Consider the following 14,960-nt stretch of genomic DNA (forward strand, 5'->3'; position numbering starts at 1 on the left):
CTGCTGGCTAGTGTGGCGCCCAAGCCTAGGAGCCTTCTACATCCCCGTGGCTTTGATTCTGCTCATCACCTGGATCTATTTCCTGTGCGCGGCGCTGCGCTTACGGGGTCCTCTGGCACAGAGCCCAAAGGGGGGCACCAGCAGGGTCTCCCTGGAGCCAGGGGAGGAGCTGAGGGGTTCCACCAGGCTCAGGAGCAGCGGCCCCCTCCTGAGTGACTCGGGTTCCCTTCTGGCCGCTGGGAGCGCAGGGGTGGTGACGCCCGGGCCCCCGGAGGAGGGTGACGGTCTCTATTCTCCAGGAGCCCAGCTGGGGGCGCTGGTGACCACGCATTTCCTCTACCTGGCCATGTGGGCCTGCGGGGCTCTGAGCGTGTCCCAGCGCTGGCTGCCCCGGGTGGTGTGCAGCTGTCTGTACGGCGTGGCGGCCTCCGCCCTGGGCCTCTTCGTCTTCACCCATCACTGTGCCAGGCGCAGGGACGTCAGGGCCTCCTGGCGCGCGTGCCGTCCGCCCGCCTCGGCCTCCCGAGCCTCCCCGCGGGCCGTGCCCGCCGCCCTAGAGGACGGGTCCCCGGCGTTCGGAGAGGGGCCCGCGTCCCTCAAGTCGTCCCCGAGCGGCAGCAGTGGCCCCGCCCCGCCCCCGGGCCCCTGCAAGCTCACCAACCTGCAGCTGGCGCAGAGCCAGGCGTGCGAGGCGGGGGTGGCGGCCCGCGGGGAGGCGGAGCCCGAGACGCCGGGCCCCCGGGGGAGCCTCGGCCCGCGCCACCCGAACAACTCGCACCACGGCCGCCGGAGCCACAAGAGCCGGGCCAAGGGGCATCGCGCGGGCGAGGCCGGCGGCAGGAACCGGCTCAGGGCGCCGCGCGGGGGCGCGGCCGGGGTGGCCGAGTTGCCGTCGGGCGAGAGCGGCAGCCCGCACAACAGCCCGTCCGACAGCTACCCGGGCAGCAGCCGCAACAGCCCGGGCGCCGGACCCCGGCTCGAGGGCGAGAGCACGCTCACGCCGTCGGAGGGCAGCGACACGAGCGCCGCGCCGCTCCCCGAGGCCGGCCGGCCGGGCCAGCGCCGCAGCGCCGGCCGCGACCACCTCAAGGGCGGCGGGGGCGGCGCGCTGGAGAAGGAGAGCCAGCGCCGCTCGTACCCGCTCAACGCTGCCAGCCTGAACGGCGCCCCCAAGGGCGGCAAGTACGACGACGTCACCTTGAGCGGCGCCGAGGCGGCCGGCGGCGGCTGCATGAAGACGGGGCTCTGGAAGAGCGAGACCACCGTCTAGGCTGGGGGCGGGCGCCGCTTCAGGACGGGCGGGCCGCGTGCGCAGGAGACCCCGCTTCTTGGGGGCCCTCAGAGACGTCGATCGGTACGTCCCCAGGATTGAGATAGAGGTGCCTCGCTGCGCCCGGGCTCGCCAGCTTTAGTCCCGGAGGATGGGGAAAGGACAGGCACAGGCCCGCCAACGCGAAGAGGGCCATCCCTCTGGGGTAGCGACAGACAATCCCCGAACCGCAGACGGGATACGTTTCCGTCCCAGCGCAGGCTGGTTTCGGCAGCCCCTGCCGTCCAGGCTCGGGGGAAAGGTCCTGTGGGGCTGCGGAGTGAGCAAGGGCGGCAGGGGCAGCACAGCTCAGGCGGACTTCTCCTAAGGTACTCCCCGCACCTCCCGCCCCGCTCACGGGCGGCCATCAGCCTTACCCGAAACACACGGGCGATGGGGGCCTGAGTAAGGTGTTCTCTCCTCACTGCCCTCCTCTGAATCAGTCACCCACCTGTGCCCAGATCCTAGGGCCTCTCCCCCACCCGGTTCTGGCTAACTAGGGAGCCAGCCTAGCAGATGAGCCAGGTGACCAGGACCAGTGGGAGGAAACAAGGCGCTGCTTTTCGGATCATCTATGCAAAAGGAGAAGGTGGGGCGGGGTGAAAGGCAGCTGCAGGGATCAACCAGCCCTCTGGGAGGGGGGCAGGGGGAAAGGTGCACCATCAGGGCTGGAGGCCATTACCAGGACTGGGACACACACCACACGGCAGGGCTCAGAGGTGGCGCTTCAGGACAAAGCCCAGGCCCTACACCTAAGAAGCTGCCTGACAGATGCCTGGAGATGATGTGAGGGAAGCAGAGTTAGTGCTTAGATCTGGGGCTAAAGCGAGTCCTGCCTTAAACCTAATCCTATAAAAAAACAAAAACAACAAAACGCTCTGAAGAGGGGCGCCACCGCCAGGCTGCAGGTGGTGCTGGAGAAGCACTTACTGTCCAGTCACAGGCCCATATCCCCAGTCTCGGCCCTCCACACCGAGGGACTGACAAAGCGCACTCCCTGCCACGTGAGGCCATAGAGGAGAACCGTTCCAATGATCTGATCTCCAGCTCCATATTAGGGAGAAACCTCCAAAACATCAAACCAGGTTCCTGCCTCCCGTAAGCCCAAGCCAAGTCCCCAGGGCAGTGGGGGGGGGGCTGCAGCTCACCTGGGACCTGCGCCTTCACTGCTTTTAAACACCAGCACGCGTATTTCTCCCAACCTAAAAAGCAACCACCAGCCTTTGGTTACAGGATGCAGTGCGAGTGCAGGGAACCCTGGGCCTCATGAAGAGCCACAGGGAAACCCGGCCCAGTCTCCATATCACCCCAGCCTGATCACCAAGGCAAGAGAAGACAGGGGGGCAGGGAGAAAACCCACGCGCCTTGGGATGCATCCTGTTATTTATGCTTGCTGCACAGACAATACTAGACAGAAAAAAAAAAAGGCAAAAAAAAAAGCTTCGTATTATTCTTCCACTTACGCTGGCTGCTGTTTACATACCCCGCCAATGCCTTAGCACTGGAGAGCTTTTTGCAATACGCTGGGGAAAGGGGAGGGAGGGGATGAAAAGTGCCAAAGAAAACATGTTTTTAAAAGCTCGGGTTTTATACAATAGAATGTTTTCTAGCAGATGCCTCTTGTTTTAATATATTAAAATTTTGCAAAGCCCTTTGAGCTATGAGCTTACTCCAGCCCCGGTCCTTTTGTTAGGAGGGAGAGGATCTCTGACACTGTACACACGAACCCACTAAGGCCTGTGAATGGACGCAGGGCCAAGGGCTGCCCAGTTCCAACCTCTGAGGGCTGATACCATCCGGAATGTGCACTGCTCCACACCAGCAGGGAGGCCCCGCCAGCCCTGCAGCTGCGGTGTATCCAATCTGAACCGAGAGCCGGAGAGCGCCTGGCACCTTCCCAACAGTCCAAGAGAAAGCCAGCCCACAGAACAGGAGTATGTGCGACCACTGTCTGGGACGAGGGATGGGACTCTCCAACCCAGGTGTCCCCGTGTTCCTTCTGACTTCGACTCTGGGACCTGGGGTCCAATAACTGCAGAGCCCCTCTTGGGTCCCTTAAATGAGAAGGGAGATACCTAAAGACTTGTATACACTGATTTCTCTGGCTACATCAGGCCTGTTAGCAAGCCGCCGTCAGGTGGGGTTAAGCGCCCGCGCCCCCCCACCCCGCAGACCCCGGCTGTGCATCAGGGAGGGTTAGGGACACTCGTGGCAGCCTGTCTAGCGGCCTGGGCTCTCTGGAAGTCCCTAACTTCCTGAGGGGTACGCAAATACTGCTCGATCTCACTATCAGAAATGTTCTCATCTCCAGTGACTGTGGAGACAGGGGGTGTGGGACAGATCCGCTTTGGAGGCTTCAACATGCAGGGTGGGAGGAGGAGGGTGGGGCTCGCTGGCCGCTTCCCTGCGGGCAAATCTACGGAGCCATCGCCCCGGTCCTCTTTTCCCCATCCTTGCCCCTGGCCCGGCCCCTGCAATTCCTTCTCCCGGGCGTCCAGTGCGTCTGGCTCTGCTGTTCCGTCTCGAAAGGCCTTGCGGACCAACATGTGGCGGTGCTGGAGAAGGTCGCCGATGTGCGCGACCACAGACCGCTTGTCAAGCTTCAGGACCTGCAACCAGGCCAGCTGCTCGGCCAGCCGCAGCAGCACAGCCAGCAGCTCCTGCAGGCGGGAGGAAGCGGGGTACGGCAGGTCCACGCTCGCCAATTTACAAAATCGGGCAAGGGAACACGTCAGCCGATCTGAAGGCCGCAGCGACTGCCAAGCCAGGAAAGTGGCAGCGGTGATGACAGGCAAGGGATGCCGCCCGGTCACCAGCCACGTCTCATCTGCCAGCTCCACCAACTGCAGCGTTCGCGATAGCATCTTCTCCTTGTCTTCCACGTACTTGGCTGGCACAGACGGGGAGGCTTCCAACAGTTTGAAGCTGAAATAACCAAAATGAGGGTCTGATCTCAATACCTCTGGGGGACCGCTCTTTCAAAGCGCGAAAGATGGGCAAGCTATGCTCTCCTCCCGGGAACACTCAAGCCTGCTGGGCAGCAAGTTTATCCAGGTACCGAGAGAAGACAGGGTGAGTCTCCTGCTGAAGAGGTAAAGGGCAGGAGAATGCAGAAGGGAGCTAACATTTCTTGACGATGCCCCTCCCCCCACCCCATCAGCCATCATTCTGAGGGCTTCACAAATGTTCTCCTTTAATCTATTCCACAGCCTGTCACGTACATTCAGAGTCACAAAACTTGCCCACAGTCATCCAGCTTGGACGTCACCAAGCTTCACACCCAAGACTGTTTCACACCGATAGTCTTTGCTTTCTACCATATTTGTCAGAAAAAAAGAACACAGCTACTCATTTTAAAAAAAAAACAAAAAAACTGGCTTCTAACTCCAGCTCCCTCAGTTACTAATATCCTTTCAGCTCTAATCACACATGATCCTGTCGAGGCAGGGCTGCTCCATCTAGCCAAGTAGGCCACACACAACATGAGTGGTGGAACCCAGGAGCCCCGTGCCAAGGCCAACACCTTCCTTCCTACATCATTAGGTTGCTATAAGGGCAAAGGGATTTGAAAATTATAAGATTCCAGAAATGTAAAACAGGATTAACCTGATTAGTGAGTGCTAGGCACAGGAAAGGGAGAAGACTTTTTTCTCCCACATCCTTGTAGATGGGCTTTGGTCAAAAACAGCCAGCCAGGGGCTTCCCTGGTGGCGCAGTGGTTGAGGGTCCGCCTGCCGATGCAGGGAACGCGGGTTCGTGCCCCGGTCCGGGAGGATCCCACGTGCCGCGGAGCAGCTGGGCCCGTGAGCCATGGCCGCTGAGCCTGCGCGTCCGGAGCCTGTGCTCCGCGACGGGAGAGGCCACAGCAGTGAGGCCCGCGTACCGCAAAAAAAAAAAAAAAAAACAAAAAACATCCAGCCAGAGGTAAAAGGATTCAGGTCTAAACCCATCCCATCCCCGTGTCTCCCACTAGGCAGGTACCTGCTACAGTAGGTCTTCACCAGGTCCACCAAGCACAGAGATGGCACATCCAGCCCCAGGAGCTTCACCATCTGCAGGTAGGTGCCAGAAAACACATCCAAATCTGCATACAGCAGGGTGCAGATGGTTCCCATGGTCAGGGGCCAGTTACGCTGCCGGCAGGTGATTAAGACACAGCACCCGACCAACACCTCCTTCTTCTGCAGCCTGGCAGCACGGATGCCAGAGTGCTGGTATGCCTGTTGGTAGTAGGCAACTGCCGTGTCCTCAAACGTTGGTGGCAGCTGCAGAACTCGACAGAGGTCTCTCACTCGGCAGAGACCTAAGAAACCCACAGCAGGAGTTAGAGGGGCCCCAACAGCACCTTAAAAGGACCATACACCACGATCAAGTGGGATTTACCCCAGGGATGCAAGGATTTTTCAATATCTGCAAATCAATCGGTGTGATACACCACATCAACAAATTGAAAAATAAAAACCGTATGATCATCTCAATAGATGCAGAAAAAGCTTTTGATAAAATTCAACATCCATTTATGAGAAAAGCTCTCCAGAAAGTGGGCATAGAGAGAACATACCTCAACATAATAAAGGCCATATATGACAAACCCACAGCTAACATCATACTCAATGATGAAAAGCTGAAAGCATTTCCTCCAAGATCAGGAACAGGACAAGGATGCCCACTCTCGCCATTTTTACTCTACAAAGTTTTGGAAGTCCTAGCCATAGCAATCAGAGACAAAAAAGAAATAAAAGGAATCTAAATTGGAAAGGAAGAAGTAGAACTGTCACTGTTTGCAGATGACACGATACTGTACATAGAGGGGACAAAGAAGCCACCATGCAGCTCCTAGCAATTTCTGTTCAACTCGCCTCAGATACCAGAGGCACAAATAATGGACCTTTCTACAATGACAAGAGAGACACTTGGTGAGGTCATTCAAAAGGCACAAAGACATTTATGAAAGGAAGTCACGCTTCAGTGCCCCATCTTCTGGAGGCTGGTTTGATTTGTGGCCAAGCCAAAGTGTGATCTGGGTTCCTTGAGTCTACCTCAGACATACCCCCCAAGCAAACCTAAACCTTCCACCTAACTGCCACCTGTCTTAGAACCATCTCCATCCTTTATTTCTAATTACCATTCTCTTCCTCTCTACCTTACCCAGTAATGCTGAAAACAGAAAAGACAAGCAGATGGGCTAGACAGGGGTCCCCAACCCCCGGAGCAACCACTACCGGTCCTCGGCCTGTTAGGACCCGGGTGGCACAGCAGGAAGTGAGCGGCAGGCGAGCCAGCGAAGCTTCATCTGCCACTCCCAATCACTCGCATTACTACCTAAACCATCCCCCCGCGACCCAGTCCGTGGAAAAACTGTCTTCCACGAAACCGGTCCCTGGTGCCAAAAAGGTTGGGGACCACTGGGCTAGACCATCAGGAGAACTTTCTTTAAAGCCACTGTGTCATAAAAGGTTGATACTCACCTCGCTGCTGACTGCGACTAACTTGTTCGTTTTCCCCTGTGCTTCGGGAATATGTTACTTCTGTAAGATAATGAACAAATAGCTTGTTTAGCCTCTATTCACCAAATCCCTGCCCTCCCACCACACAAAACCGGGAAGCAGAAACCCAATCATCATGCACCCACTCCTCGTCTCACAGAAGGTGCCCATCTGTGCAAGTTAAAGGTCCACCTGGTTTTCCATGACCACAAGCAATACCAAATACACAGAGACTAAAGAGGACTAGGACTGCCCTAAAGCAGCTCCAAGTGTTCCAAATTTCCAGCTGTCCCTCCTGTACATCCAGTTCAGGCAATTCTCCTGCCTGCAGATTCTGAGCGCTGCATTGCGTAGGGACTTGGAAAACAAAGTAAAGAAAAAAAAAAAAAAGATGCTTTTGCCAATTAGTGCTCAAAACTACTTCGGGATAACAGTATTTTCTGTATTCGTAAAGAACTGATCAATACAATTCTTCGACCATGCCCAGACTAGGTAAACTGAGTGGAACTTTGTTTCTGTTTCATTTATTCAACATCTGTTAATACCTACTACATATACCAGATACGGTGCTAGAAAAACACAGATGAATGGCAGTCCCTGACCTTCTGCAGCTCGCTCGTCCACTTTAGGCTGTTTTCTCTCATATTTAAGGGTGCACGTGACAGGGAGAGGGCAGGAGATAAGAAGAATCTGACGTCAATCCCTCCACAGCCCCAGGCTGTACCCACGGCCCCGGAAAAGCCCGCAGAGGTACCTCGGAGGTTGCCCTCGTCAGTGAAGGTGGTAGTAAGGACTCCCTCGGTGACCACACAGCCGCAGTCGGAGCACACCAGCTGGTTCTGCGAATAGTGCGAGTCTTCCACGAGCTCAGTGGAGCCGCAATCGGGACACCGGCCTCCGCCCGGCATCTCACAACCCGTCCAAAGCCGATGAAGCTTTCCAACACCCGCCCCTAACGTCGACAACAGCAACTGTGCAGAAACAGGAAGTAGGAGCGGACCCTTGTAAGGTCTGCACCTTTCTCTTCCGTCCAGCGTAACCGGGGTATTATAGGTATTTCCTCCGCGGCTGCGCGGAACTTCCGGTCCGTTCCTCTTTGGCTCGGGTAGAAACGTGATCTAGGAGAGGAGGTTCCTGTTCTGGACTGTGTCTTCGGGTTCCCCGCAATCTGTAGTTACTTTGAGGTGGGCCCGACTGGGGATTGCATTTGAGTGAGCGTTATACCTGCATGGACACGGATAACAGACAAGATATTGTTGCCATCCGCAAACAACTCTTCTTTCTAAAGCGCTAGGGGAATCGCAGATTCTCCATTTCTCTTTGGTGACGGATGTTGATTTTGGCCATAGTACAAAATCTGTGTCTAAAAGGGAGAGTAGTGTATCAAGAGAGCAGGAAATCGTGCTCTTTCCAGAGTGGCTTCCCCTCCAGCAAGTTGTTTCCTCTCTTTGCAGTCTATTTCCCTCCACTGTAGAATGAAGGAGTTGAATTAAAATCCAGAGTGGCAACCTCGGATGCTTTCAGAGGCTAGGCAAGGAATGTCTAAGGGAGTTGGAGAGAAAGAATATGCGGTGGTGAGACTCTTGGCAATCTGAAGGATTCAAGCAGATTCGGATGTTTTTAAACCTGACCTTTAAGATGCTCCAAGATTCTAGCTCCAAAGTTCCTAGCATGGGATAGTATAGATAAAAGAATCTTGAGCAAAAGAGTGCCTCTAGCAAGCTTACACATGAGAGATTTTGTATGTCATGTTTGAATATAAATTAAACATGACCAAAGAGAGTGTGCTTTCTCATAAGTAAATCCTAATTGCACTCATCAAGAATACAGGTTTTGGGAATTCCCTCGTGGTCCAGTGGTTAGGACTCCATGCTTTCACTGCCGAGGGCCTGGGTTCAATCCCTGGTTGGGGAAGTAAGATTCCACAAGCTGCATGGTGTGGCAAAACAAAACAAAACAAAAGGTTTTAACACTTGAAAGTTTTAGAATCAGTTGTGTCTGAAAAATAAGAAAAGTGAGTTAAATGACAGAGAAACAAAGGCCAGTCCCTTCTGACTCCAAGACAACAGATGGAAGTCATCATAGCCAGTACTGAAATTAGGTGGGGAATTTCTGTTTCTCAGTCTGGTGGTGGAGAATTTCAGGCAGGTCCGGCATTAGCAGATCTTGGGAGCTGTTGTGGGCTCAATTTCAACTGTGCACAGGGACTTGGGGGTGAACGGTGAGCACTTCCCACTGAGAACAGAAAATGACTGGACAGCTCCTGCCCAGACTGAATTGAGGAAAAAGGGTGTCTTATCAGCCCCTTAACAGATAGTGATGCTCCCTTGAGGATTAAGACACAGGTCACAGCTGTCTTCTTTAGAAGACCAATAAAGTATGCATGCTAGAGCTGAAAAGTTTTCAACAGAAAAACGGTACTTATTAGTATGAAGAGATGAGGCAACATAATGACCATGTGCCCAGTGAGTCCTCAAACAGAGGATCTGAGCCTCAAAAATAAAGGGCTCTGAGCAGGCAGAGCTATAGGTTCTTTTGAAAGAGCTACAACCAGTGGTCAGGTACAGAGGACTCTATGCCTTAAGAGACTGTGAGTTCTCTGGACCACAGTGCAGAACAAGAGCATCTCTGACCAAAATAAGATTGCCTCTTGTCTGTAATCCACGCAGCAGCCTTCTCTGCTTCAAATGCCACTTCCCTCTAATATAAATTGGGGGAGAGGTGCTGTACCTTTCAAGAATTGTCCGTTCAGGCCCTCTGGCTCACAAGTCCCTCCCCTCTGCTCACGGCTACTCCAAAGCCTCCCCTCCCTTCCTACTGCACAACAGAACTTCTGGCACCCTGGACCTCAGTGAACTGTCAGGATTCCAGGTATTAGCTGACCAGTGAACACAGAGCAGCTAGACTTCCATTTTTTCATTTTCCACATCAGCATCACATGAGATGGTTAATGGGCTATACTGAAGGGTTGAAGAACTGAATGTGATTATAATATAAATGAAAACATATTAGTGAGATGGGAACTTTCATAAGATTCCCCTCACAGTCAAGAGGAAAGCATTAAAAACCAATCAAACCAAACAAAAACACCTTCAAAAGGTGTCAGCGCCTTCTTTCCCACACTCTCCTCAAGCCTCTCTCCTCAATAGCCACATCTAAGGGTCCCATCCGGTCCCCCAGAGACTGCTTTCTCAGAGCAAGAGAACCGCTCTCCTAGAGAAATCCCAACCGCTACCACAGGGCTTGGTCCCACTGGAGGGATCCACCCCCTCCCCCAACCAAGGGATGCAATACTCTCTAACAGTCCATTCCCCGAGGTGTGAATTACTCACTTTAGCCCCACGCCATGCGAGGGCTTGAGTGGGCTTTGGTGCCCCAAGTTCCCCTCTTTCCTAGACTTCCCCACTACTGTGAGGTATGACAGGATTTATTTCTGGTTGTCCAGCAGATCAATACTGGGGACACACTTGTGTGCTCATGTGTGCACACACAGCTCTCAGAGACATCTGTTAGTTTCAGACAGTGCAGTCGACATCCTTACTGGGGACGGGAAACAGGTCCCTAAAAGCCACATAACTGGCACTGGGAGTAGGTGTTTTTTGTTTTTAATTAATTTATTTTTTGGCTGCGTTGGGTCTTCGTTGCTGTGCGTGGGCTTTCTCTAGTTGCGGCGAGCGGGGGCTACTCTTCGTTGCGGTGCATGGGCTTCTCACTGCGGTGGCTTCTCTTGTTGCGAAGCACAGGTTCTAGGTGCGCAGACTTCAGCAGTTGTGACTCACGGGCTCAGTAGTTGTGGCTCGTGGGCTCCAGAGCGCAGGCTCAGTAGTTGTGGCGCGTGGGCTTAGTTGTCCGCGGCATGTGGGATCTTCCCGGACCAGGGCTCGAACCCATGTCCCCTGCGTTGTCAGGTGGATTCTTAACCACTGCGCCACCAGGGAAGGCCAGGAGTAGGTTTCTTTTTTTTTTTTTAAGTTTTTATTTTATATTGGAGTATAGGTGATTAACAACGTTGTGTTAGTTTCAGGTGTACAGCAAAGTGATTCAGTTATACATATACATGTGTCTCTTTGGGAGTAGTTCTTTACATTACCATACAGAACAGCATCAGACTCCTCTCATCCCCAATTTTGCACAGATCTTGAACTGAACTGCACTTTTTTAAAGTGGGATTTTACTACAGAGTCATCTACCTATGACAGAAGCCCTGGAATTCTGCTTTCCCCAACACTACTCACAGTAAAGTGGAAGAGCAGGTTTATGATTCTCCAGCAACTCTAGGGGTGGAGGGGTGATTCTCTTCCAGCCACAGGTATGTGATAGTGTAAGAGAGCCTCGCCCTCAGACACAGACAAGCTAGGAGGTGGGCAGGACTCAGGCCAGAAGATGGCGCACTCCACTAAGACATGCGAGTCTGGGGTTCACAGTCTCAGGAAGAAATCTGTTTATTTAGGAAATTTATTTGCCTTCCTCTGAGAAATCAGGACAGATACATCAGCCTTGGTGCCTTTCCTGCTGCTACAGACTCTACCAAGAGTTACCATCATTCAGTGATAGTGATGATCTTTTCTTTTTGGTTTTTTTTAAGGGATATTTATTTATTTATTTTTGGCTGCATTGGGTCTTCGGTGCTGCGCGTGGGCTTTCTCCATTTGCGGTGAGAGGGGGCTACTCTTCGTTGCGGTGCGCAGGCTTCTCACTGCGGTGGCTTCTCTTGTTGCAGAGCACAGGCTCTAGGCACACGTGCTTCAGTAGTTGTGGCACGAGGGCTCAGTAGTTGTGGCGCACGGGCTTAGTTGCTCCGCAGCATGTGGGATCTTCCCGGACCAGGGCTCGAACCCATGTCTCCTGCATTGGCAGGCAGATTCTTAACCACTGCACCACCAGGGAAGCCCATGATGATCTGTTTAACAGCTGTTCCTCCAACCTCTCTCCCCTACTCCTCCCTGAGCCTGTGAAGCTGGAGCCATGCTTCTTGTCTGTAAGGCTGGAGCCCACGTGGTTCCTGGCACGTAGGCTTTTGGAATGCTGAGTGCCCAGGATGGGCTGGATTAGAGCAGAAAGCTACTGGGGAGGGGCGGCCATTGGAAAGGATGCCTCAGACGTGGTCCAGATGTGAAATACTGACCTTAAGGCCAGAGTTCTTTCTAGAGAAGAGGCCAGAGAGGAGGGCACTGAGGGCCTGAAGGAAGCCCCAGGCCAGCCGTCCCTTGGTGACATGTGCGAATGTGTTAGGGATCTACCTGTCTTTGTTACAATCTCCCTGGGAATGACCTGGCTTTCTCATCCCCGTGTCCTGGGAGTGCCTGCTACGCTCCGGAAAGGCTGTCCAGCTCTGGTGGACACCTGTCCTGGGAGGGCCGGTCAGAAGCAACATATAGACGGGATTCCTCAGAGATGGGATCATTTCTAATCTGGAGTGAGCAACCAGTGGGAGTTGGGCTGCCCTCAGGGCCTCCCCCTGGGCTCCTTCCAGCTCCGATGACTCTAACCCAGTTTCACTCTGAGCCCAGAGGACCCCCTTCTCCTCGTCACAATGAGTCTTGGAGCCTTTCTGACTGGGTCCCCATCACCTCAGCTCTTCAGTAGACAATGATTCTTCTCTGACACACAAGGGTGACACAGCCTCAGTACAGGGCACGGCCAGTACTTCCTAAACCCTTGTGCCAAGTCCCTGCCCTCATTCATATCCACTTTCCCCTTTCCTGTTGTTTATCGTGTGACCCCAATACACGTTCCCTCCCCTGCGCTGAGGATCGCTGTGTTCGGTTTCCTGATCTCCCAGGAACGAAGGCACATGGTAACTCGGAGAAGGAGGTCACAGGCCTAGAGCACGAACACAGCCGCCTCAGAGGGACCTTCCCTCCTCGGAGCCATGGCTCATCGGGCCTTGTCTTGAGGCCCTCCGTTTTCCCTGCCCATCCTCCAGGATGTCAAGTCACTCAGAATATTATCTCCTCCGCCCCCAAGGCTAGAGGAGACTGGGGCCTCCTAGTCTGGGGGCCTAGACTGGGGGTCGGCAAACTCTTCCTGTGAAGGGCCAGAGAGCAAATATTTAGATTTGGTGGGCGAGAAGGTCTTTGTTTTAAGCACTCAAGTCTGCTGTTGCAACGTGGAAACAGCCGTAGACAATTACCTAAATAAGCACTGCTGTATTCCAATAAAGTTGTGGAGACAATGAAATTTGAATCTCATGTAATTTCCATATGTCATGAAATATTATTTTGATTCTTTAACTGTAAAAATCTCCAGTGTTCAGTGAGGTGTTGTTGACTGTGGTCATCATTCCGGCCACTTGTTCATCCCACATTTAAAAAAAAAAAGGAAAACTCATCGTGTTTTTTTTTTTTGTTTTGGCCGTACCGCACATGGCTTGTGGGAGGCTTGTGAGGTCTTAGTTCCCTGACCAGGGATTGAACCCGGTGCCGCAGCAGTGAAAGCGCAGAGTCCTAACTCCTGGACCGCCAGGGAACTCCCAGGAGAAATTCCTTGGCTTGAGGGTTACATGAACAAAAGCGAAGCCATAGTTTGTTGACGCTTGTTCTAGAACCCCAGGTCGCACAGGTGAGGAGTTCAAATCCTTTCTTTACCTGCTGTGGGACCCCAGGCAAACTTAAGTTCTGATGCCTCTGAAAGTCTCCATTTCCTCATCTGCGTAATGGAGATATTATCTACTTTGAGAATTGGAAATAATACTCAGCGGCGCTTAGTGAATAAGCAGAACTCAATAAACAGGCCTTCCTTTTGCGACCAAGTTTCAGCCTGAAGTGAGCAGCTGATAATGCAAGAATGAAGCAGCTTTCTCGCAGCTCTGAGGGCTTGTCAGTGTCACCAGGGTGACTAGTTCCAGGGCTTGGGATACAGGTGTGTAAGAGTCAAACGTGGAAAGGCTAAATGAGGACATCCTCCCTCAGGAGACTCTGTGGCTTTGGGATCCGCTGGTCCCACAGAGGTCAGCTAAGCCAGCTTTGAACTTAAATGGGAAGTGATCGCACCTGCCTCCCCAGGAGGGGAAGCCTGCAGAAGGCAAAAGATGACACCCCCAAAGAGAAGGCCAGGGCACGGGCTCCATCGGCTTCGAGATGGGGTCCAAGGGCTAGGGGAGCACGTGCTGCCAGCGCTTTGGCCATGGTCATGGTGGTAACTGTACCCTGTAAATGACACTTTCCATGGGGAGGTGGGCAGGGTGCCCCCTCCAAATGCAAGGGAAATGAATCTTGGGGGAGGGTTGGGGGTCATTTGCGTAAACATTCCTTCCTTAGAGACTCTCCTTGGAGGGCTTTTTATTTGTTTGAAGCAAACCTGGGAGGCTGTTGTGTCAAGAGAAGCCGCTTTTGTATCACTGTACGTGGTGGCCCCGCCATCCACATCTGCCTGGGTAACCAGGCCCCTCACCCAAACCAGGGAGGCCTTCAGGTAGCTCCCCCCAGCCCACCCAGGGGCTTCCCGGGTGCTGCCTGCCTCTGTGCCTCTACAGTGTGACTTTCATCTCTAAGAAAGAGCATCTCCTCCCTTCTGAGAGGTGGGGACCCTTGGTTGAGGCAGGCAGACCTCTCACCTCATCAGCAAAGGTGGGAGATTGGTAGAATGAGCTCAGGAGGACGAGTCCTTTACAGCCAGAATTCCCTCTACTCAGAAATGAACGAACTCGGTTGATGGAACCAGGAACCTAGATCTGGTACTGATCTGGGCGTTCCTGAACCCAGTGTGAATTCAACTCATGCTCCAAAGGTCAAGATGCCACTCTCTGGGAAATCAGTGGGGCAGGGGTGAGGAGGCAGGGGGTGGCATGGGGGAGGGAACCAAGAAAGTGGCCTTGTTCATGTGATTAGCTGAAGGCGACCACTGCCAAGGAAAAGGTGGCAGCCTGTAGCACTAGGGAAGGAAATTCAAATGATCTTCATCTGGTAAACACCATAGTCCCTTCCAGGCCAAAATATGGGGTATGTCATAGGGAAGGGTCAGAGATGTCCCAACCTCTGGAGGAGAAAGGGCATTGGGATCCCTGGGCATCAGACAGCGTGGCAGCAGCAGGAACCCAGGCAAGAGACCCTCATGGGGTGAGAAACGCCGGTCACGCCCCCAAGGAAGGTTTTCCAAGAAGACAGAAGAAATTCTTATTGCACCCGTACGACACCACAGACACAAATCTTTGAAAGGTAGTGCCA

At 53.5% G+C, this 14,960-nt stretch overlaps 2 protein-coding genes across 2 annotated transcripts in view; one reads left to right on the forward strand and one right to left on the reverse strand.

Moving 5' to 3' along the window:
- ADGRA2 (adhesion G protein-coupled receptor A2) overlaps positions 1-2,940 on the forward strand; it is a 34,267-nt gene extending 31,327 nt beyond the window's left edge. Inside the window, exon 19 of the mRNA XM_030833165.3 lies at positions 1-2,940. Within this exon, the coding sequence (XP_030689025.2) occupies positions 1-1,270 (1,270 nt within the window). The 3' untranslated portion in view covers positions 1,271-2,940.
- Positions 2,746-7,825, reverse strand: BRF2 (BRF2 general transcription factor IIIB subunit). Its single transcript, XM_030833209.2, has 4 exons — positions 7,550-7,825; positions 6,778-6,837; positions 5,291-5,612; positions 2,746-4,234 (listed from the first exon to the last, which is right to left on the reverse strand). Exons 1-4 carry the CDS (start codon positions 7,701-7,703, stop codon positions 3,496-3,498), a joined length of 1,275 nt encoding a protein of 424 aa, XP_030689069.1. The 5' UTR covers positions 7,704-7,825; the 3' UTR covers positions 2,746-3,495.
- Between the last annotated feature and the right edge of the window lie 7,135 nt (positions 7,826-14,960).

This window comes from Globicephala melas, chromosome 21 (genome assembly GCF_963455315.2).
Source record: "Globicephala melas chromosome 21, mGloMel1.2, whole genome shotgun sequence".
NCBI classification, from domain to species: Eukaryota; Metazoa; Chordata; class Mammalia; order Artiodactyla; family Delphinidae; genus Globicephala; species Globicephala melas.

Bases quoted from the DNA above. Each gene is read 5' to 3' on its own strand.
- BRF2 (XM_030833209.2), bottom strand. From the start codon at position 7,703: ATGCCGGGCGGAGGCCGGTGTCCCGATTGCGGCTCCACTGAGCTCGTG. The intron at 5,613-6,777 runs GTGAGTATCAAC...TGGGTTTCTTAG, and splicing joins TAGTCGCAGTCAGCAGCGAG to GTCTCTGCCGAGTGAGAGAC. The intron at 4,235-5,290 runs GTACCTGCCTAG...TGGTTATTTCAG, and splicing joins GTGAAGACCTACTGTAGCAG to CTTCAAACTGTTGGAAGCCT.